At 32.8% G+C, this 24,139-nt stretch overlaps 2 protein-coding genes across 2 annotated transcripts; both read left to right on the top strand.

The window, feature by feature from the left end:
• The first annotated feature begins 10,504 nt into the window (after positions 1-10,504).
• On the top strand, positions 10,505-17,758 carry LOC131596248 (pleiotropic drug resistance protein 1-like). Its single transcript, XM_058868851.1, has 22 exons — positions 10,505-11,068; positions 11,232-11,320; positions 11,406-11,490; positions 11,738-11,897; positions 12,122-12,198; positions 12,306-12,359; positions 12,455-12,545; positions 12,703-13,004; positions 13,088-13,369; positions 13,455-13,771; positions 13,857-14,017; positions 14,167-14,270; positions 14,375-14,531; positions 14,624-14,728; positions 14,807-15,300; positions 15,383-15,673; positions 15,748-15,831; positions 15,917-16,050; positions 16,133-16,360; positions 16,444-16,615; positions 16,878-17,132; positions 17,343-17,758. Exons 1-22 carry the CDS (start codon positions 10,625-10,627, stop codon positions 17,598-17,600), a joined length of 4,344 nt encoding a protein of 1,447 aa, XP_058724834.1. The 5' UTR covers positions 10,505-10,624; the 3' UTR covers positions 17,601-17,758.
• Positions 17,759-17,854: 96 nt separating this feature from the next.
• Positions 17,855-23,483, top strand: LOC131596251 (uncharacterized). The gene is made up of 5 exons (XM_058868853.1): positions 17,855-17,994; positions 18,089-18,234; positions 18,991-19,096; positions 19,342-19,490; positions 19,567-23,483. Coding segments are annotated over exons 1-5 (498 nt in total). The 5' UTR covers positions 17,855-17,993; the 3' UTR covers positions 19,663-23,483.
• Positions 23,484-24,139: the final 656 nt, after the last annotated feature.

Genomic DNA, 24,139 nt, shown 5'->3' with positions numbered 1-24,139 from the left:
CACTAATTTAAAAATATAAATAAATGATTTTATAAATGTTTTCTTAATGCAAAATTTTTAATTTAATAATTTTTATTAACACAAAATTAACATAAAATTATGATGCCTTATTTTCGTTTTTATTTGATTATATAAATAGTGTAACAATACCACTTTTATAGGGATAAAACTGATCTCCATTCATCCTCAAGTACCTTGGTTCAGCTATTGTGCCTCTAATTAGGGTGATTTTCTGGAGCATTTCATATTAGTGAAATCTGTCACTTATGAGGCTCATCTAGTCTTCTGTTCGTCTCTACCTTTGAATGAATTTAAAATTATTTAATTACATATTAATGTGTATATTAATTTCTCTCTCTTGATGAATCTAATGGTAGATATATGTTCATCTCATTTCTCATTTAAAAAATGCTCCTACTTGATACATCCCCTATATATATATATAAATAAAATTAATTTACAAATACATTAATTAAATCTTGCGGTCGACCGCAAGTGTATACCGATCCTTCAATCTCAGATGTGTTGTCCAGGAGGCTCGGTGTTCGGAAAATTGAGAGGGTTACCCCCCGAATGGTGAGATATTCTGCCTCTGTCGTGCGTGTATGACTCTCATTTATGGGTTGAGGTGGAGGAACATCTATGGACTTGGGGTTTCTTTGATACATCTGAGATGCTTGTGTATTATCCGGGACTGAAGGAATTCCGACCGGCCTTTGTAATGGCCGGAGATCCTCCGATGTGCTTCTTGTAACACCTGAGACTAAAGAGTGCGGAGAGTGGTCGCTGGTGCCGAATTAACATCAGAATGAGAGGGATCATGAGACCGTGCAGGTGTGAGACTGCATGGTTGAAGGAATGCTTATAAGGATTGATTGATACTACCTATTACCATCAAGATGCATCTTCTTTTTGGTAGCCTAACAAATAAGAAATCTATAGTTAACGAGGCTTCACTTGGAGTAGTATTTGGATGAGTGGTCTTTTGGGAAGTTTCCTGGAAAGCGTGTGAGTGAGGACAAAACATGTTGAAAAAACTCGTGTTGGTTTGTGGGGCCAGTATTTAACCCACAAAGAAATTTGAGGCATTACAAATGATATCGAAGTCAGGCCTCTCCTAGTACGATGTGGTTCAGGGATAAACCAAGCGGAAACTGGTGGGCATGTAATACCCGAGGCCGAAAAGGGCGGAGTGTGGTCACTAAATTCTCATCAGAACGAAAGGGATCCTGAGACCGTGCAGGTGTGGGACTTTATGGTTGAAGGAATGCTTACAAGAATTAATTGGTACTATATATACCAACAAGATGCATTTTTTCAGTAGCCTAACAAATAAGAAATCCATAGTTAAGGAGGCTTGACTTGGAGTAGTATTTGAATGAGTGACCTTCTAGGAAGTTTTCTGAAAAGCAAGTTAGTGAAGACAAAACACGCTGAAAAAACCGTGTTGGTTTATGGGGCCTGTCGATAATCATGAAAGCAGTATGGGGCATTACACTTCTCACTTTGTAGCATGCATAATCTCCTAAATGGTTATGCCTGACGCATTTTGTTAGGCACAATTTGTCATTCTTCTCTTTTTACACCTCGAATGTCCACCTAACCTCCTTTTTTGATAAATGTTGGTGTATTAGGAAGTTCTCATGCCGATGAAAAGCAGTGTATCCCTAAATATCTCCATCGGTAGGAGCCTCGGCTGAACGTATGGTCCCCCAAGTTACCCCACGTGCGGGTATGTCTATCTCGTAACTCCATTATTATTATAGAATTTGGGAGCCTTGTTGATTATCTGGGACCGTGCCCTTAATGTTACGATGATGAGATATCCGACGTGAGGTTTTTACGATGATAAGATATATGACCGAGCTCAGTTAAGGCGATATTTACGTGACTTTTTCCCTTGGGCACAAACTATATTAAGATTACCCGTACTTGAGATGTATCTAGATATGGGTCGACACACTTTCATCCGTGAGCTTCGACTGGGATTGAAAATCGAAGTTTCCGACGGTCTAAATCTGAACTAAGCCAAATCACTCGGAACTCAGTAGATCAGTCTATGCTTGTTAATGTATCTTCACGATGGCTCAGGATCACCATGAAAGATCGACCACAGTTAGATCGAGGCTTGGTGGATTCGAACAATTCATATATGAAATTTTGGTTTTTTGAGACTTCAATTTCCTCACCTGAGACGCTTTCGAAGTTCAGATCTGAGGATTGAACATGGAATCTTAGAAATCCTAGGAATCGAAAGTCAATTCCCGTAGGTGTAGCCATTGTTCGTTGTGGAACCACAATGGATAAGATTGCGGATACTACGACAAAGCAAAGCTTCTAGAGCACTAAGACAATGTGACACCGTGGATCGAAGGTTGTGATTATGGTGCTTCTTGAACCAAAGACATCGATCTTGATACGATATCGTTAATCAGTGTTTTCTATTTCCAATATGGTGGACCTAGGAGGGGTACCAACATAGTTAGCATTCAAACGCCCAAGTTAATTTATGGTTCAAGATACTGGCAGTGAAAGTAGAAATTAGAGATTGTGTACTTCAAAACCCTTTACAAAAGTATTTATACATTGGGTCTGATGGAGCAGGTTGGATAATGGGCCTTATGTTATTAAGCTTGTGGCTGGTGCTGAGCAGTGGGTCCTTGGCCTTTGGCAAATATAAAACAATATGGTTTACACTAAACTAAACATATGGCATTAGATAGAAAGTCAATTTATGAAAAATCCATACATAGTTCACTGGGAAGCTTTGAAATTAGCATTGATGTATTTGAATGGTTTAGTGAAGGGTGATTTGAATTACACAAAGGCACCATAAGAGAAAGAAGATTTTGAGGGTTTTATGATTACAAACTATGAAGATAATGTGGACACTAACAAATTATTGTCTAAAAAAAAATAACAACTATTAATCATTCTATATACCACTCAATCGAAATATATTGACCTTGTTGAAGGGATTAAGGAAGCAATATTGTTAAGAGGTTTGATTGGAGAGTTAGGAGTCACTTAAGAATATATGAAGATACATTGTGATAGTCAAGTGTCATTCACTTAAATAACCTTCAAATGTAACTTGAAAGGATAAAACACATAAGGGACATACATGATTGAGTCAAAGGAGATAATGTAACTTGATAGTCAAGTGTTCATTTTCACTTCATAAGGGACATACATGATTGAGTCAAAGGAGATTGTGGTTGATAAAGTGGCTTCAGAAGAGAATATGATGAGTGCAATTTCCAAGTCATTGCATAGACAAGTTTCAAGCATTGATTGGACTTATCAAGTTTGATGAAATGTGATTCAAACTTTGAAGAGAGTGGAAAGATGATTGATGGATAAATTGACATCACCATCATTTTGTAGTCAAGTTGGAGATTTGTGGAAATATGTCTCACAAATTTATTTTATCATCAAAATATTTACATTTGCCACTATCTCACCCGATAGGCTCACGAGGGGGGCACTAGGCGTACCGCATGATTTGCAAGGCACATGTCTCATTTTTATCCAATATAAATGCGTTTGTCTAATATTTTTGTTAGAGAGGGGTCATTTTTAAAGAGAGAAACTAACGTAGATAAATAAATAACATTTTAGGATTAATTATTTTAAGAATTAAAATATTTTTAGAAATATTTATAGGAATTGAGAAATACTTCTAAGCATCCTAAGATTATGTGATGCATATATAGAGATAATGAATCATTTGGTTATGTGATGCATATATAGAGATAATGAATCATTTGGGTAAAAAAACTAAAAGATATTCTTATGAACTTGAAGATCTATTTACTTGTAATCTATCTTGTAATTTTTCATGTAAAAACTCTTAAACTATAGGGGACCTCTCTCCCTCAAAGTAAATAATTTTAGATCAAACTTGGTAAACAAATTCTGCCTGTTCATGTTATTTAATTTTCTTCTCATTTTTATAATTTTCTTATGCTACGTAATATATTAATTTTCTTGAGACCGTTTAGTATACTTATCATTAATTTTTGTCTCACCCATTAAATTTTTAGTGTATTTGATCATCCAATTTCACAACACCATATACTTTATGAATTTAAATTTGATTTAAGTTTACCAAAATAAACATAACAAAGATAAATGCTAGAAAATAGAAGCTTTAAATTGATGAGTTGTTTTATGTATTTGATCAAGTTGATTTAACTTCCACATGATTTATTTTTTTTAAATTAAATTTAAATAAAAAATATTGTTTATATTTTCTCGGGCGCGCATTGAAAAAGTGGACAAACGCTAGTTTTAAGAATGTAAAAATATAATTTGAGCTTAAAGGTAGTGCACTGTCAGTGTAAAATATTTTACACGTTCAATGTAAAAATATAGTTTGGGCTTAAATCCATGTTTTGTTTTTCTTTCGTAACACGAATTATTTTTAAAATTTGTTAGTTTAAATTATTATTATATTTATAATTAATTTTTTAATATTTTAAATTTATTATATTAATAATAAATAAGTTTAATGAAAATTATAATGTAATAATTATAAAATATATAATTTTCTTCTTTTTAATAAAAAATTTAACATCAAAGATCCATTGTATTGTTGGTAAAATTACAATCTTAATAATTTTGAAACTGATTCTTAAAATTTTTGACAAAATTTTATTTTTATAATTTTAATATTATTTAGTAAATAATTAACATAATTATGATTATTAATAAAACCAGATTTCAAAATAGAGGCACCAAGCCTTTAATAAAAGGAAAATAGAAATCAAAATTATAATTACGCTAAAAAATAAACATAAAAAGATCAAATCGTCGGATTAAGAAATTCACCAGTTCACTGGTCTGATCAATGAACCGGCCGGGTCACTGGTCTGACCAGTGAATCGGCCGGGCCACACCGATTTTCACTGGATCAATTGCAACAATAGTCTAATAACCTTTCTGGACCGTTCTACCCTCCAATGCACTGTTTAACCGGCCGTAACGGTCCATGTTTAAAAACAATGAGAATATCCAGACGAATCCAAAGAAATTTTTTTTAGATAGTAACAACGGTAAATTTTAAAACACATAATTGTAGAGACAGGTAATTGACACTTATTGACTTGTAGATCTTCCTCAGTCGATACTCCTAATACCTTGAACATTCTGAAAAAAAAGAGAAGAGATAATTTGCTTGTAGTACCACAATTGAAAACCATAGTTTATCTAATGGTGAACGCCAATTAGAATTTTCATTATATGTTAAAACTATCTTGATATTCACTTATATTTGGGTCTATATATAATTAATTAATTATTAAATAAAAATTTAATTAACTATTTATTAATTTATTTAACTATTTAGTCAATTAATGCTTTAATTTAATACATAATTAATATAAATATTCATATAATTAATATATAATAATAATAATGAAATATTAACATATAATAATAATAATGATAATAATAATGAAATATAATAGTTAAATAATAAACCAAAATTTTAAATTTGGTTAGATATTATCAATGCTCAATTGAAAATCTTAATCATGTCATATTGAAATTCAACTATAGTCTTATTATAATCTAATATATGTTCTACACATTTGTCAAAAATAAAAAAAAGAAAAGAAAAAGTTTTAAAGAAGTTTAATGATAACTCTTTAAACACTTAAACCCTCCTTGTCAAAAAAGAAAAACTTAAAACCTCAATAACCATCTAAGTCAAAAGTAAAACATCATATATTATGAATGTGTTAGGAACACATATCAATCAATTGGTACATACATACCAAACAACTTAAACAAGGACTTCATATTCAACCTCATTTCTAGCCTCATATTAAGCACACACATTACGCATTGCTTGCATAATATCATACGTATGGTGATGTTTCAAACTATTTCCTAAACCCTACCCTACATATCTTTTCTTGTTCATACTAATTTTGCCATTTTGTTGCTTTGTCATTGTTCTAGTATAAAAAATATAACATTGCCATCAAAAGATAAGATAGTACTTTCCATAATATAATGTTCAAAGATCATCATTATCACATGTTTATAAGGCTATATTTTCAACCCTTTTGGCCTCCTTTTTTCACGTTACTTGTTTTGTGCCTTTTCTTTTGGAGGGTATAGCATAATCAACTTCTATCTCATGATAACTATCATTTTTTTTAATAAATATATTAGTTTATAAAAGAAATATTTTAATTATACATGTTATTCAAATATTATTTTTCTTCTTGTTTTTTCTTTTATATTATGTTTTCCAACTCATAGAAAGTATCAATTGACAATGCATGTCTTATCTGTCTTCTTCCCATCATTTTGTAGTGCTTTAGTTTGTTGGAATACTCAACTTGTTTGGAGATAGCAAAATATAGGTGGATATCAACAAATAAAATAATCCACCACAAAGAATAATAATTTAATTGATCTCCATGATTACTATTTTTTTTATTATTCTTTAATTAATAGATATCCTTAATTAGTGAAATTATTAAATATTACTATTATGAATTTTCAAGTAATGTTTTTGAAATCAAACTAACCATTAAATCAGTGAGGATATTGAATCACTAGTTTATTGATCGAATTATCAGATTGCTGATCGAATTGTCTGACTAATTAAATCGTATAACTCAGTTGAATAAACCTGTCTCTATAACAAAATTATATAGTTATTAAACCGGTCGAACCAAATGACTTGATCTCTAAAAAATCACTACACCTACAAAATTTTAAAATGTCAAAGTATCATAATTTCAGAAGTTTATTCTATAAATTCAAATTTTAAATATAGTCATCACACAACAAAATCGTCTAAAACATAAAGTCAAATAAATTCTTAACAAAGTCTAATTAAAATATAAACTAAATAACAAAATATCTGCCATGTCTAATTAATTTAATTTAAAGGAGGAAAAATTGTTCCAAATAAGTTTTGGACAAAGTCTACTTATATTTTAATTTAATTTTTCTGCAAAAATTATCAAAACGACGTCGCTTTGTTTGAGAAAAAAACAAGCATTTAATCCGTCGGTTTTCCAAAACCTTCGGTTCGCCGGTTTTTTTTAGTTTTGGCCGATTCTCACTTGTTCAATAGCTTATTCGATCCAACAATCAGACCAGACTGGCGATTCCTCCGGTTTTCGGTTTAATCTTCCGACCTGGTTCGGTTTTTAAAACACTGATTTCAAGCCCAAAGGACAAGTGATTGAATTTATTTTACTCGGTTGCTTTTGAATCCTTCAAGTTTTCTCTTCAATTTTCTAAGCAAAAATTTTTGTTGGTAGCCTCTGCTTGGCCGTTTGTTTAAGGATGCTCCACTGACGTGAAATGATACTTTGACACGTAGATTTTGAAAGAATTTCTTAAGTTCTTATCCGTGAATTGGGTACCATTATATGCGATGGCATATTGTGGGATCTCATATTTTGCTAGAACATTTTTCTTGAAGAATTTTTAAATATTGATGGTTCTGATCTTTGTCAAGGCGTTTACTTCAATCCACTTGATGAAATAGTCCACAACCATAATCATAAAATTTAACTCTCATGGAACAAGTGGAAAATGATCGAGGATATTCATGTCTCACTAAGTGAATGACCATAGCGCAGTTAAAGTGTTGAGTTCGAAAGGAAGGGCAATATGAATGTCTTCGAGCTTATGACACTTTTCATATATCATCCCACATTGTTTAGGCTTCTTGGACAATAGAAGGCCATAATATCCTACTCCGAGGACTTTCCTAGACATGACCCTTCCTCTAAGGTGTTGCTCAATATATCCTGGTGGACTTTGGGGAGGGGGTATTCAACTTCACCATGCTCTAAAATTTTCAATAAGGGGTGGAAATACCTTTTATTTTCAGCTCCCCACCATATAATAAGGTATGAGCACGTTCTTCTCTTAACTTAGTTGGAGTCACTAGGATATGTCGGCAGAGTCCCATTCTTACTGTATTCCATGATTGAGGTGATCCATGATGGCTCTGCGGCTCTTATCACCATCACAATTACAAATACTGTTGTAGAGATCCTATGTTTGTGAAGAGTCTCTTGAATGAAGGAGTTATTGATGTTTGCCACCCTTGTAGTTATCAGTTTGAATAGGATGTTTGATCATGTGTTATACTCTCTTAATACGTATTGTTGACCAAAGTGACTCCCAACACAAAATGGGGAGGGAGTGAATTGTGATATTCAAATTTCAAAAACTGATTTATAAAAATGCTCTGATTTAAAATAATTTATGTTAGAAGATATAAATAAGTAGATATGAAGCAGCAAAATAATAGAAAAAAGAAGAGATAGAAAAATAAGAAAAATAATAAATATAAATAGCAGAACTGAAAAGATAGATGGATAGAGATATCACATTAGTAAGTTATCCTGATTCGTCGTAAACCACTCGGCCTACTCCAATCTCCAAGAATTCTCCCTTGAACTTTTGCATAGGATCAACCCAAACAACCTGACAAAACTACTTGAACTTTTACACATGGACGACCTAAACAACCTTAGAAAATAACTTGATTAACCTATATAGAGTCTCCAAAAGCTTATGACGTTTCAAGAACAATGCATAAGAGCATGATTATCAATGCTCTTTTGGGGTTCCTACACACTAATGGATGAATATTTCACTTGTTTTTTCCATTCTTCAATTAAAGGACGTGCTCAAATTAAATCACACTTCTTAACTTTTATTTGGTCTTATTTATTTATTTATTTATTTTTCAAAAAAATTATAGAGTTTAGTGAAATCTATTTTAAATTTTTTTTAACGGTATTAAAAAATATAAATAAATTATTTAAATAATTTAAAAATATAAAATAATATAAAAAATTAAGTTGGTCTCATTTAAAAAATTCAAATAAATATGATGGATGTAGATATCTCTTACCCCACCTCTCTCTCTCTCTCTCTCTCTCTCTATATATATATATATATATATATATATATATATATATATATATATATATATATATATATATATATATATATATATATATATATATATATATATATATATATATATATATATCAGGACCGGTCCGTTGAATTTGGGTGCCTTGGACGAATCAAAAGAGTGGTGCCCCTATAAGTTTTTTTAACAATAAATACATAAGGATAAAAGAGATAATTGAATAAAAAAACACATTTTCAGTTGACATTGTGCAAAAAGAATACATGTGTGGATCTTTGAATCAATGTTTATACTACATCAAAACATAAACCACTATAAAGATAGTTCTTCTTCTTCTTCTTCTTATTCTTCTTGATCTGACATTTTTTCCTATGAAATAGTCTGAAAGAACGAGGATTTTTCGCGTATTATGCTAATCCTCCAAAATTTAATAGACTCTTCTCGAAAGAACGAGGATACAGAACTCACAAAAAAAATTATCTCTGATGTGATATTGTAATCCAATATTTTTCTTCCTCGTATTCTTCAACTCTCATAAAACCTTTATAAAATTGAGTGATATTAAAATTAATACTGTTGGATAACTAAATTGATAGTCACAAAATACATAAAACCTTTATAAAATTCAATTAATATTAAAATTAATACCGTTGAATAATTCAATTGATAGTTTCAAAATTCAATTGATATAAAATTAATACGGTTGATATATATATATATATATATATTCTAATTTTATCTCACTTAATTGCCCTAAAAAAATTTAATAAAAGATTTTCAAAATTTATCAATACATCTTAATCCAAATTTGACACGGTTAGATTTCTAACCTATCAAATAACATTATTAATAATATAAAATATTTTTTATATCATTATTTTAATATTATTGCCTCAATTAAATTCTTTAGTTGCTAAAATTATGAATATATTAATTGATTTTATTTTAGGAGAATTAATTGATTTTATTTATGAAAAATTACATTCTTTTATTAATTTTGATTTCGTAGTTCCCCTATAAATTTTTTAGCCAAATTTTTTTTTTTTAATATATATAGGGGTAATAATTTTTTTTTGGTGCCCCTAACATTATGGGGCCCTGGGCTCCAGGGCCACCCCTGATAATATATATATATATATATATATATATATATATATATATATATATATATATATATATATATATATATATATATATATATATATATATATATATATATATATTATATATAACCCTTAAGAAGAAGGAAAAGCTATCATCTACCAACCATAGTATACATTTTCCATAGTGGACAAGGACAACTTGTAACATGTTTCAACCTCGTGACAACAATAGTCAATGCTACATACTATATAGTCATTTCTAATTGACCCCAACAATCCATATTTAAGAAAAATAGTATGTCTACTCATAGTAAGCTAAGCAATCATTTTCCCTATTTCTATTACAATTGAAATAATGTAATACAGATAAAAGTTAAGTGAGAGAATAAAATAATAATCATATTTAGTATCACATGCTGTCTTTATAATTTAATGTTAAAGTGAGATATCATTTTATATAAATAAAAAAGACATGTTACAACAAACATAGATAGCGTGCAAAACCAGTGACACATAAAAAAGGAATCAACAAAACTATTATAACTCTCTTGTCATGACAGTTTAAGGTTCTTGTTCTAGAGAGAGAAGAAGAACAATGGAGAGCCATGAAGTAACTAGAGTTGAGAGTTTAAGAAGAGTTAGTAGTTCTTCCATGTGGAGGAACAATAGTATGGATATTTTCTCAACATCTGAACGTGAAGATGATGAAGAAGCACTTAAATGGGCTGCTATTGAGAGATTACCAACGTATTTAAGGATTAGAAGAAGCATAATCAGTAATGAGGAAGGTGAAGGGAGAGAGATTGATATCAAGAAGCTTGGATTGACTGAGAGAAAGGTTTTGTTAGAGAGACTTGTGAAGATTGCTGAAGAAGATAATGAAAAGTTCTTGTTGAAACTCAAGGAGAGAATGGATAGAGTTGGAGTTGATATTCCAACAGTTGAAGTGAGATTTGAGCATGTGAATGTTGAAGCTCGGGTTTATGTTGGAGGAAGAGCTTTACCTTCATTGTTCAACTTCTTTAGTAATGGCTTAGAGGTAATTCAGTTTCTGCTTTTTGCTTATTTTTTTAGTGGCTGGAATTCACCTGCTTCCCTGCAACACTGACTGATGTTTCTACACAACTATCAACTGAGCTGGTTTAGCGAGACTGCTTGTTTTTTTAATTATTTATGAAGTTTTTCTCTTTTTCTTTGTTAAGGGATTTTTGAATTATCTTCATGTTATTCCTAGTCCAAAGAAATCATTGCATATTCTTCAAAATGTTAGTGGAATCATAAAGCCTCAAAGGTAATAAATTCATGACTTTTTCTTATTTTAGTTCTTTTTCTTTTTGCTTTTACCTTTTCTTGTCTTGATGTGAAACTTATTGCAGAATGACATTACTTTTAGGGCCACCAGGCTCTGGAAAAACAACTTTGCTTTTGGCCTTGGCTGGAAAACTTGCTAAAGAATTGAAAGTAAGGAAACCTAATTTTATGTGTCATAAATATTGGGGAGGAATTTTTTTTATTTTTGATAGAAGCATGACACCGGTAATAATTTGAAAAAAAATGTAGTTGAATGCAAGTTTTGTCTCGGATACTGATACTGACACATTTTGAACTCTGGATACGTCTTCTATCTGAATTGCCGGTGCTACGTGTAAAAGGTAGTTGAATAATATTTTAATTGTAATAACTAATTTGATTGTTGATGAAACTTTAGCAATCTGGGAGAGTAACATACAATGGAAAAGGACTAGATGAGTTTGTGCCACAAAGAACATCAGCTTATATAAGTCAACATGATAATCACATTGGAGAAATGACTGTTAGAGAAACCCTAGCTTTCTCAGCAAGGTGTCAAGGGGTTGGACACAATTATGGTTAGTTTCTTCATTTTCAATATGAAAATTTCAAGTGATTTATGTTTCGTTACATTCATGTAAAAGTGGATTGAACAATAAATTATACTGCAAAAGCTCCAAATTCTAACTTCAGATAAAATCAATTCTAAAGGAAAAGTCAATTCTACCTCGAGAATCAATTTTGACTAGTCCAAAAATGAAACATACACTTAAGTTGGAGTTTTAATTTCATTACTTTTCAGATATGTTGACTGAACTACTAAGAAGAGAAAAGGAAGCAAAGATTAAACCAGATCCCGATATTGATGCCTACATGAAGGTGAGAAACAAATCTATGAAATTTATGTTCGAAATTCTGAACACTTTGCATTATAAGGAAGCTGCATTTTTTGTTTCTGTTCATATGATTCATTCAAAATTTTACAGGCAGCAGCACTAGAAGGACAGCAGGCGAGCGTGGTAACCGACTATATTCTCAAGGTAAGATTCTTGATCCATCAAATGAAGATAATACAGATAACTTGTAAAGCAATGTAGTATTTTTTTCATCTGTTTTTCTTTTCAAAACTTTACAGATATTAGGACTTGAAATATGTGCCGACATTATGGTAGGAGATGGAATGATAAGAGGTATCTCAGGAGGACAGAAAAAGAGAGTCACAACAGGTATTTCATTTACCGATAGAAGCATGACTAAGTTACTTACGAGTTTAATTTTGATACACTGTCTGCGTAAAAAGTATCGTATGTAAGACTTTAGAGTTAAGTTATGATTTAAGTCAAATGTCGTTATAATGTTTCTATTTTGGTGAAAAATTTAAAGGCGAGATGCTGGTTGGACCTATAAGAGTGTTGTTCATGGATGAGATATCAACTGGTTTGGACAGTTCAACAACTTTTCAAATAATCAGCTCGATCAGACAATCGATCCATATTCTGAACGGAACTGCACTTGTGTCTCTTCTACAGCCAGCACCGGAAACTTATGACTTATTTGATGATATCATACTTCTCACAGATGGACAAATTGTGTATCAAGGACCGAGAGAGAATGTACTTGAGTTCTTCGAATCAATGGGATTCAAGTGCCCCGAGAGAAAAGGCATCGCAGATTTCTTACAAGAAGTATACAAGTTTGATTAATTCACTCATTTTTCGTCTTTCTATTTGAACTTCTTTAGTTGATTTTCTATAATATTATGCAATAGGTGACATCAAGAAAAGATCAATGGCAATATTGGGCGAATAAAGACGAACCGTATAGTTTTGTTACTGTCAAGGATTTTGCCGAAGCCTTTCAGATATTTCACATTGGTCAAAAACTTGGAGATGAACTAGCTAATCCTTTCGACAAATCTAAATCCCCCGCAAATATCTTGACTACAAAGAAATATGGTGTTAACATGAAGGAGTTGTTAAAGGCTTGTGCTAGCAGAGAGTTTTTGCTTATGAAGCGAAATTCGTTTGTCCATATATTCAAAGTCACTCAAGTAAGAAACATTCAAGAATAATGTTCCTCATATCATATTCTATATTTCACTCGGCTCTAATGAATGTATTGTTCCTCATTTTCAGCTTATTTATTTAGCAATCATGACAACAACATTGTTTCTAAGAACTAAGATGCATAAGGATTCAGTGGAAGATGGAGGAACATACATGGGAGCACTATTCTTTACTGTGCTAGTAGCAATGTTCAACGGAATATCAGAGCTAAACATGACTATCATGAAACTTCCTGTCTTTTACAAGCAAAGAGATCTTCTTTTCTATCCCTCTTGGGCTTATTCACTTCCACCATGGATCCTCAAAATACCGATAACTCTCGTAGAAGTTGCTATTTGGGAAGCTATCACTTACTATGCCGTTGGCTATGATCCAAGTTTTCTAAGGCAAGAAGTCACAAATCATCAATTAAGCTACCAAATTCGTATCTGTTTCTAGTTTCTGTCGCTAATCGAAAATTTTTTTTGGCAGGCTTTTAAAACAGTACTTGATATTACTATGCATTAACCAGATGGCATCTTCACTATTTCGGTTAATGGCTGCGTTAGGAAGGAATGTCATAGTTGCAAACACTGTTGGGTCATTTGCATTGCTAGTAGTTATGGTTTTGGGAGGATTTGTGATTTCAAGAGGTACACTATTGTACTTTTACTAACGAAGCCATCAATGTTGTCTCTAAACTTTCAAAATTTCTCTTAATTGTTCCTCAAGTAATAAAATATCATGAATAGTCTCAATTGTTACGTCGTGCTTATCTCATTAGTCTTTGTTGTTGCATCAGAGGACGTGCACAAATGGTTTCTTTGGGGTTATTGGTCGTCGCCATTGATGTATGGACAGAATGCTATAGCTGTGAATGAATTTCTTGGACATAGCTGGAGAAAGGTAAACATAATATCGGTTTCTATTCTAATGATGAACAAATCCCTAAGAGAAGCAACGGGCTTTCGAAAGATATATTTTATGGCTAAAATTATTGAATGATGCAGGTTACTCAAAATTCCAATGAAACATTGGGAGTTTTGACAATGAAAACTCGCGGTTTTTTCCGACAAGCTTATTGGTATTGGATCGGTGTAGGAGCATTGATTGGTTATGTTTTTCTGTTTAACTTTCTGTTCACCTTGGCTTTAAAATATCTCAGCCGTGAGTACCGTCTTTCGTATATCATTTCGAGCTTTGTACTTTACTTACACCTCTTTTCTGATATCATTGGAAAATTTTGCATTTTTCTGCAGCATTCAGAAAGGATCAAGCAGGACTATCAGAGGAGGAGTTGCAAGAGAGAGATGCTTCAATAGCTGAAGAGTGTACACAGTTACCGACTCGAAAAAGAATTTCTGGTCTGTCTTTGAATTTGTTTTCTAGCTTGTAAAGTTTGGTATTCAAGCCATAACATATTGACTGTGATGACAAAACAGAAACAAAGACGGCAGAAGAAGAACTTATGCCATCCGCATCTTTTTCTGCAAGAGTTGATAATGGTAAATCTAGTAGAAGTGGAAGGAGGGGCATGGTTCTTCCTTTTCAACCTCTATCCCTCACTTTTGATGAGATCAGATATGCGGTAGACATGCCACAGGAAATGAAAAGTCAAGGAGTTTTCGAGGATCGTCTCGAACTTTTGAAAGGTATCACTGGTGCCTTTAGGCCTGGAGTACTAACAGCATTGATGGGAGTAAGTGGTGCCGGAAAGACTACTCTAATGGATGTTTTAGCCGGAAGGAAAACCGGTGGATATATTGAAGGAAACATCACAATATCTGGCTATCCAAAGAATCAAAAAACATTTGCTCGCATATCAGGATATTGCGAACAATTTGATATCCACTCACCTAACGTTACAGTTTATGAATCTTTGCTATATTCCGCATGGCTTCGGTTACCACCTGAAGTTGATCAAGCTACAAGAAAGGTACAATTTTCTACTATCCAAAATCAAGACATGGAGATGATGTAATCGATTATTAACTTGAGTTCAATTTTCTGTGATGCAGATGTTTATTGAAGAAGTTATGGAGCTTGTAGAACTTAACTCATTACGAGAAGCACTAGTTGGATTGCCAGGCGAGAATGGACTTTCAACCGAACAACGCAAAAGACTTACAATTGCGGTTGAACTTGTAGCCAATCCATCGATAATATTCATGGACGAACCAACCTCAGGCCTTGATGCTAGAGCAGCTGCAATTGTAATGAGAACAGTGAGGAACACCGTGGACACAGGACGTACCGTAGTTTGCACGATCCATCAGCCAAGTATCGACATTTTCGACGCCTTTGATGAGGTAACAAAATCCTCATTCCATTGCGATAGAATTTTGTTTTGGCATTTTGGTTTCTAAAATCTCAACCTTTTCAGCTTCTACTCATGAAATTGGGAGGTGAGCAAATATACGCTGGTCCATTAGGCCGCCACTGTTCTCATTTGATTCAATACTTCGAGGTGAGTCGAATACAAACGACGTTGAGCATATTATAATGTAGCTTATGTAGTATTAGCATATTCACTTTGTGCATGAATACTATAGGCTATTCAAGGAGTTCCTCAGATCAAGGATGGTTATAATCCTGCAACATGGATGTTGGAAGTTACATCAGCAGGATCAGAAGCAAATCTTAAGGTCAACTTCAGTAATGTGTACAGAAACTCGGAACTATACCGGTTAGAACTCTTCCTTATACCTTATTGTATTAAGCACTAATGTTATAATCAATCGGTTGTTGATAACTTTGTAATTGTTTAGGAGAAACAAAGAATTGATCCAGGAATTAAGTATACCTCCTCAAGGTTCAAAGGATATATACTTCGATACACAATATACGCAAACTATGCTATCACAATGTAAAGCTTGTCTATGGAAACAACATTTATCGTATTGGCGAAACACCTCGTATACAGCAGTTAGACTGTTATTTACAACACTAATAGCATTCTTGTTTGGAATTATATTTTGGAACATTGGTTTGAAAAGGTACATGTGAAAATAAACAATACATTGAAATGAAAGTTAATAAAGAAATGTGAGAAATGAAATTCAAAAGAATTGTATTACAGGAGAAAGGAGCAAGATCTTTTCAATGCAATGGGATCAATGTATTCTTCTGTTATATTTATTGGAGTACAAAATGGTGCCTCAGTTCAGCCTGTAATAGCAGTTGAGAGAACAGTCTTTTATAGAGAAAGAGCTGCGGGAATGTATTCTGCTTTGCCTTATGCTGTAGCACAGGTAAAGTAAACAAACATTCAATGCATGTAATTCGCCAAACACGGTCTTAATCTATGAAGCACTGACGCTGGCATGTCGACATCAGTAATAATTTGAAAAAATAAATAAATTGAGTGCAATCATGTGTGACGGTGTCGTATCAGTATCAGACACTGACATGTGTTAGACACCAGACACGTCTTTGTTCAGAGTGTCGGTGGAACATACGCCTTAATTAAGAATGATTTAAAAGATGAACTTAACTATTTATTGTATTTTGTAGGTTATTATAGAGCTTCCCCATATCTTGGCTCAGACCCTGATATATGGGATCATTGTATATGCTATGATGGGATTTGAGTGGACAGCATCAAAATTCTTATGGTATATTTTCTTCAATTACTTCACTTTCTTGTACTACACCTTCTATGGTATGATGACCATGGCCATAAGTCCCAACCAACATGTTGCTGCCATAATGTCCACTTCATTCTATGCAATATGGAACCTTTTCTCTGGCTTCATCATTCCCTTATCTGTAAGTTACAACCTTCACATCTTTTATTAATTCAAATCCATCCCTTCACCGTCTCCAATCGTCAGACTAATCTAACAGATGATATTCTCAGTCTTTATCTGCTTAGATTAATCCAACGATTGAGATTCTGCTGGAGAGGCACGTGAAACTAAAGTTTTTTTTTTTAATGCATGAGTATAAACTAACTTTGAAAGTTGATAATAATGACAGAGAATACCAATATGGTGGAAGTGGTACTATTGGGTTTGTCCAGTTGCATGGACCTTATATGGATTGTTGGCTTCTCAATATGGAGACAGCATGGACAAACTTGAGAATGGTCAAAGGGTTGAAGAATTTGTAAAAAATTACTTTGGTTTTGAACATGATTTTCTAGGAGTGGTTGCAATTGTTGTAGCTGGTTTCTCAGTGTTGTTTGCACTTATCTTCACCTTTGGCATCAAAGCATTCAACTTCCAAAAAAGATGAAACAAGTACAAATATTATGATGATTCTTTGACAAATAAATTGTTCATACTCCAAATTCTAGATTCTTATGTCCCTAGCATTAAAGCTATTAGCATGGATGTACTAGAAATGTGGAAAATGATGTTTTATTATTAGAATTTTATTTATTTATTCTATCACTTGGCATGTAAAGAACAAAAAGACTAGTTTGTATATTTCAACATTATATTTTAATTTTTTGTTTTTTTATTTAAAATATCAAATTTAAATTTAAACCTTCCGATCTTGATCTAACGGTCATAATATTCGGAATGCATGAATGTGTGGTTTGCGTTGGAATAATACTTCCCTCTCGCGAACCGCTCCCGTGAATTTTAGCCGCCGGTAACTGCAGATCCCGACGCCGTCGCCGCCAGTGAGTTCTCTTCACCTTATTCTTTTCAATTTACAGTTACGCGATTTCTTTCTTGTTGCATTTTCTTGAATCTTGTTCATTTTGTTTATGGCAGTGTCAATGGAGGAGCTGAAATCTGCTATAGAGGAACACATCAATCTTACTTCAGATCTTGTTCAGAAGATCTCTTCCGAACTTCGTACCAACCTTCGCCCTGCTTACGATAACTTCTTAGGGTTTTTTCATTCCATTGATTGGAAGGTACTCCTTTCCCTCCATTGTAGTTTTTATTAGCAATGTGTAGTCTGATTCGTGATAAGATTTGATTCACGATTTGAATCTTAATTTGATAACCATTTTATTGGATACTGTTTTCTGATAAATTGATTATGAGTGAATTGATTTTGTAGAATTGATTTCGGTAAAAGAGACTTGGACATAAAGTGATTTATATTCGTATACATTTATGTAAAAGTGAGTTGATTAACAAATTTTAGTATAAAAATCATGTGTAAACTCAAAAGCTTCAAATTCTATCTTTAGGCAGAATCAATTATGGAGGCAGAACCAATTCTACTTTAGAAGAACTAAACACTTCAATCATTTCAAAATCGGTTTTATACCTCTAGGATTTGTTTTGGCTATTCCAAAAGCTAAAGCAAACATAAAAGTTAAAAGAGAAGGTGATTGGAAGCATTATTGTTTGCTTGCCAAATTGGTGTTATCACCAAGGCTTTCTTGCCATAAGAATGCTCGATTATCTTAAGGATTTATACCTTTTAATATGTTACTACTGAAGAAACCTATTCTACAATCAAAATGTGATTGACATTTTTCTTGTCGGTTCAAAGGAAATTGACCAATGGAAAAGAGTTTATGTTTGTTTTCTATATATGGACATCAATTATGGATAGATAATGTGGTTTGAAGGATCTTTTACTCTTGGTGTTTTCTGAACTTGCTGGTTATTTTGAACCCTGCACAGTTGCTAAATTGCCTTGATTTTTTTGGTTTCAGGAACCTTGGCTACTGGGATTGTTAACATTCCATGTTGTATTGCTTCTTGTAACTATCATCTCTAGGAAGAATACCAACTTTCAGATGTGCTTGTTCCTTTTGACGTGTACGTAACATACCCAAAATTATTGAAAGAGTGAATATCTGATCATGCTAACTCATTGAAACTAGTACATTTTTTTGCTTTGCTTAGTAAAGCATCTAGCATTTAGATGTTTACAAAATACTACAATCTATCTATTCTGCCATGCTTTGATGGTTGCACATGTTTTGTGTTTACGTCTCTTAATTCTGGCGTCTTTGTTGAACGGGTAATGTAGATTTTCTTTGTTGAAAATTGTTTTGATGCAGTGGGTGGTGTATATCTTACCGAGAGACTTAATAGTCTTCTGAGGGGAAACTGGAAAAGCTTCTCTAGTCAAAACTATTTTGATCCAAGTGGAGTATTTATGTCAGTTCTTTGGTCTGGGCCTCTTCTTGCATTGGCTATGATAATCTTGGTTAGTATTTTCCCTTGTGACAAACCATTTTATAATGGTCATCTTTTCATATTGAATATCTTGACTCTTTCTGCAGATCAATACACTCTTTTCCTTGTGTTACATGATCGTGAAGTGGAAAAGAGCCGAACTAAGACATCGCGCAAGGGCCGCTCGCAGTAAGCAGGAATAGTTTATCTGTAGTAAGACTTTGATAGATTAATCTGTAGTAGGATTTCAATGTAGTTAAGCCTGTTTGCAACATTCAAGGTAGTATAAGAACAGGCTTGTGTAAAATTGAAATTGATAAGAAAGAAAATAAAATTTAGGAACAAAATAAAGGAATTGAATTTAATAGATTAATTCTTTTAATGTAACATGAAAAATTACACAAAAATGAAAAACAAGCTGGCAATAAGCTGAACTCTGCCAAAGTGACATGATGTTAATAATTTGCAACATTCCTTATACTTTGTTTGGATTTTACAGGAGTATAAAATGAACCTAAAACACATCACCAACACTCCCTAAATTGTAGCCACAATATTTAAATTAGAGAAAACAAAGCTTCGATTCACAACAAACATTAAAAAAAAAATCCATGTGGTACTTTAAAATTCATGGACAACATAAGTGAGAGAGAAATAATTTTCCATAACTAGCTATTAACATTAATGGAAAGATAACTAAAATTTAAAGTCAGTAATTCTTTACACTATAAGCATTATATCTGCTTTTCTATATAACTTTGCTCTGCTTTCCGTCTAAATATCATCCAACAATTGCCTCATAAGCAACTCTGGACACAACAAACTATTTGCCAAAATATTCTGTTCTTGAAACTTACAAATGTCTTAATGGTAGATTTGGGATTTTGGCATACAAAAGACAAAGATTTGGTAGATAAGAGATTTTGGCATACAAAAGACAAAGAGTTGGAGTGATAAGAGTGTCTGAATGAGGTAATTGAAATTATTTATAGAATTTAATTTTAAGTAATTTAAATAATTCAATTAAAATTAACTTGTTTTTTAAATGTTTTGTTTGGATAGGGTATTACAAGTAAATATTGTTAAATTTTTGGGATTCTTTTTATAAAATTTAAAATTTTAGACCAAATTTATAATTTGAAAAATAGCCGAATTTGTTTTCCAAGAGAAGCCTGACTCCACTTCACCGGTTGTTGAATGACCAATCTATAAATACTACCCATGTATAAACTGACTCCGGAGTATCTGAGATCATTTTTACTATGAAGTTTGCAAATAGTTGTGTCTTCAAAGCTTTCTTTGACTCGTAGGAAACATCAAATTCAACCATCTCAATGGACCATTTTGTCAACCTTTCGGCTAGATTCGTCCAGTCAAAACCTACTTCAATGGTAAGTCAGTCATAATGATTATGGCATAGGCCATCGTAGCTTTCTATATGCCGTCACTAAAGTCAGAGCTGAGTTCTCTATCTTTTGATTAGGGTTATAGTCCATCCAAAGATTTGGAGATGAAATGACAGGACTTTGGTAGTTGTTCATCTCTCTTACGAGAACGATGTTGATAGCTTCATCGAATACAACCAAATAAAGGTATAGAGACTCCTTGGCTGTTGGTCGGGATAATATTGATAGAGTCGATATGGCTATCTTTAAGGATGTGAACGCCTGTTGGTAATCTAGGATCCACTTAAAAAGTGTTTCTTTCTTTAACAACTTGTAAAATGGCAGGGCGTGTTGTGCCGGTTTCAAAATGAATGTGTTTAAAGCTATTAGCATCTTGTTCAACTTCATGATTTCCTTCTTTTTTAGATGACTACCTCACATTTATTCGAATTTGCTTCTATGCCTTCCACCGTTAAAGAAAAACCCATAAACAAACTTGTTCTCTCTTACTCCAAATGAGCACTTTTTTGGGGATTGAGCCTCATATTGTACTACCGGACTTTTCAAAATACATGGGCAAGATGATAGTCGTGCAGTCCCTATTCACTGAATTTCACGATCATGTCATTCATGTATACCTCGAGAGTTTCATCTATTTTCGCTTTGAAGACCTTATTTACCATCCTCTAGTATATTGCCCATGCGTTCTTCAAGGCAAAAAGCACTACATTATATTGTAATTAGCTTGCTTGGTCATGAAGGTAGTTTTCTCTTTGTCCGACTCGTACATGAGTATTTGATTATAGCCATAAAAGCTTGTAACTGGCCAAATTGTCAACCAAGTTGTCTATGCTTGGGAGCAAGTACGAGTCTTTAGGACATGCTTTATTTAGATATGTATAATCGATACACATTCTCCATTTTCAAAAGCTTTCTTGATTAGCACCACATTAGATAGTCATTCAATGTATTTTATTTTGGAAATAAAGTTAGTATCTAATAATCCTTGGACTTTTTTCACATTCGCCTTGACCTTTTTGAGAGGCTATCACTTTCTTCTCTTGGACATGTAACAGGCACTAGGATCAATGTTTAACTAGCACTTTTCAGGCCTATTTTGTCTCCCACGGAGGCTCATCTTCGCACACCTCGAGATCGACCATATTTGGCATTCCACAAGCTTCCCTGCATCTTTTCTCAAGGATGACAACTACTGATAGAAGATTCGCCAGTATTGCTTCATGTATCTGCTGTGCTCCACTAAAGTCAGCTTTGACTACGAATGGTCTGCCATAATCGTTGTGGTATTTCCTTTTCATGTGGATGAGAGATGCCACAATGTCTAGAGTTTTTAGGAACGGCCGACCAAGAATGTTGTTGTCGACGCATTTGCATGGAATCATAAAGAAAAAAACACTCATACTTCTCTTATTCCTCCCCTCTCCCATGGAGACAGATAAATACACTTATTCACATGGACGAGTAGAAGAATCATTGCATGCAAGGAGGCTATGTCCTTCGCATGGCCTTAAATCTTGCTTTCTTATGCTATGCTCTATGAAGATTTTAAGGTATATAAAATTGCAGGAACTTTTGTCATTAACGAGGATCCATGACACAAAGTATTATCGATGGTAGCAGTAATGATCAGCGAAAGTGTCGCATTCGGAATTTCATCCACTTTATCATGATCTTGGAACCTTAGGATTAGTCTGTCACATTTTTAGCTTCTCACCTAACGATGATAACTTAAGAGAACCTTTCGATGGAGATTCTTCTAGCTTGAAAGGACCTCCACCGACTATGTGTCTATGGCGGAGACTGAAGATAATGACTTTGACTTGGAGAATTTTGAAGAATCTTCATGAATAAAATTGAAGATTGCTTTCATCTTAGCACATATATCAAAGTGAATAAGGTTTTAAATGGAGGAAATCTGATTGAGTAAGGAGAAATCTTATTTTAGAAATTCGCAGAAATTATAAATTGTTTCTCATATATGGCACCGTTGTTCCGTTCAGGAGCTATAATTTTTGAAGTAGTTTCTCGATATGATGGTGCAGACTACCTCGATGGAGTTGCACGGACTAAACCCTTAAAATTAGCACTGCATCATCCAAGCATATATATTGTTAACGAATTTTGTTTATTCTACATCATTATCATTATGTCATAGTAAGTAAAACATCGCACATCACTATTTTTGATTAAAAATATGAAAATGATAAAAATTATTTGCATATATATAACATGATGACGCAACAATAGATGAATCCGACGTATGGTAGAGATCAATCTCCATACATGTTCAAGAAGAAATTGGCATTTACTTTTTTTTAATCAAATTTATAATTTAGTGTCATAGGTATGATCGAAACTGAGTGTATGCATCCAATGATATATGACAAAATGTCATTGTTTGACTCGAGAGGTTTCCACATCCAATGATGTATACGATTTGCCAAATGTCAATGTTCAAATGGAAAATATTATACAAACTTTTTACATATAAGACATGAGATACTTTCTTAATATACAAAATCAAGATTAGTGATACACATTTTATAAAAAAAATGATAGATCATTTTCATTTTGTGATGAGTAAACAAGTTCATCACATTAAAATTTGGCGTTTTTGATTGGAAGATTACTATATTTACAAATGTAAATTGACAAATAATCGTTTTTACCTAAGTTTTCTTAAAAATTATAAAATAAATTTTCTAAATAAACTAATCCAAACAAGTAGGAAAGATTTCTCGTGTGTGTCATAAGACAAGTTTTTGGATATTTTTAAGAAACACAATTTGATAGACTTTCCAACTTCAAATATCAATATGATTTTATTAATAGTGTATTTATTAATATATTTAAGTCGAGACTATTTGTGAAATAAAAGACGTCAATAAATTTTTTGACCGAAATTATTAGTTAGTTTGGTAGTGACTAGTGATTTATCCGGAATTTAGTAGAGAGGACCACAGTTCGATCCTTCGCACCGATTGCGGAAATAATTGCTAATTGTCAAAATAAAAATAAGATTTGATATTTTTTTATGCATGAGTTATTTTTTTTCTCAATAGAAGCTCATCAAAAAAGAGTAAAATTGGATTAAACATGATGTGGCACAATAATTAGAGATAACAATGGGAGATTCTTAGTTAGCTTTACCATTTCACACTAACATAGTTTTTAGTGTGCACATACCATAATTAGTACACAATTAGTACAAACATAAATTCGATTTTTTGTCTTTAATCTCACTTTGTCATTACCTATTTAACTAATCCCAAAT

The sequence above is a fragment of the Vicia villosa genome, linkage group LG4 (genome assembly GCF_029867415.1).
Source record: "Vicia villosa cultivar HV-30 ecotype Madison, WI linkage group LG4, Vvil1.0, whole genome shotgun sequence".
Lineage (NCBI taxonomy): Eukaryota > Viridiplantae > Streptophyta > Magnoliopsida > Fabales > Fabaceae > Vicia > Vicia villosa.
This window is presented reverse-complemented; position numbering and strand designations above follow the sequence as displayed.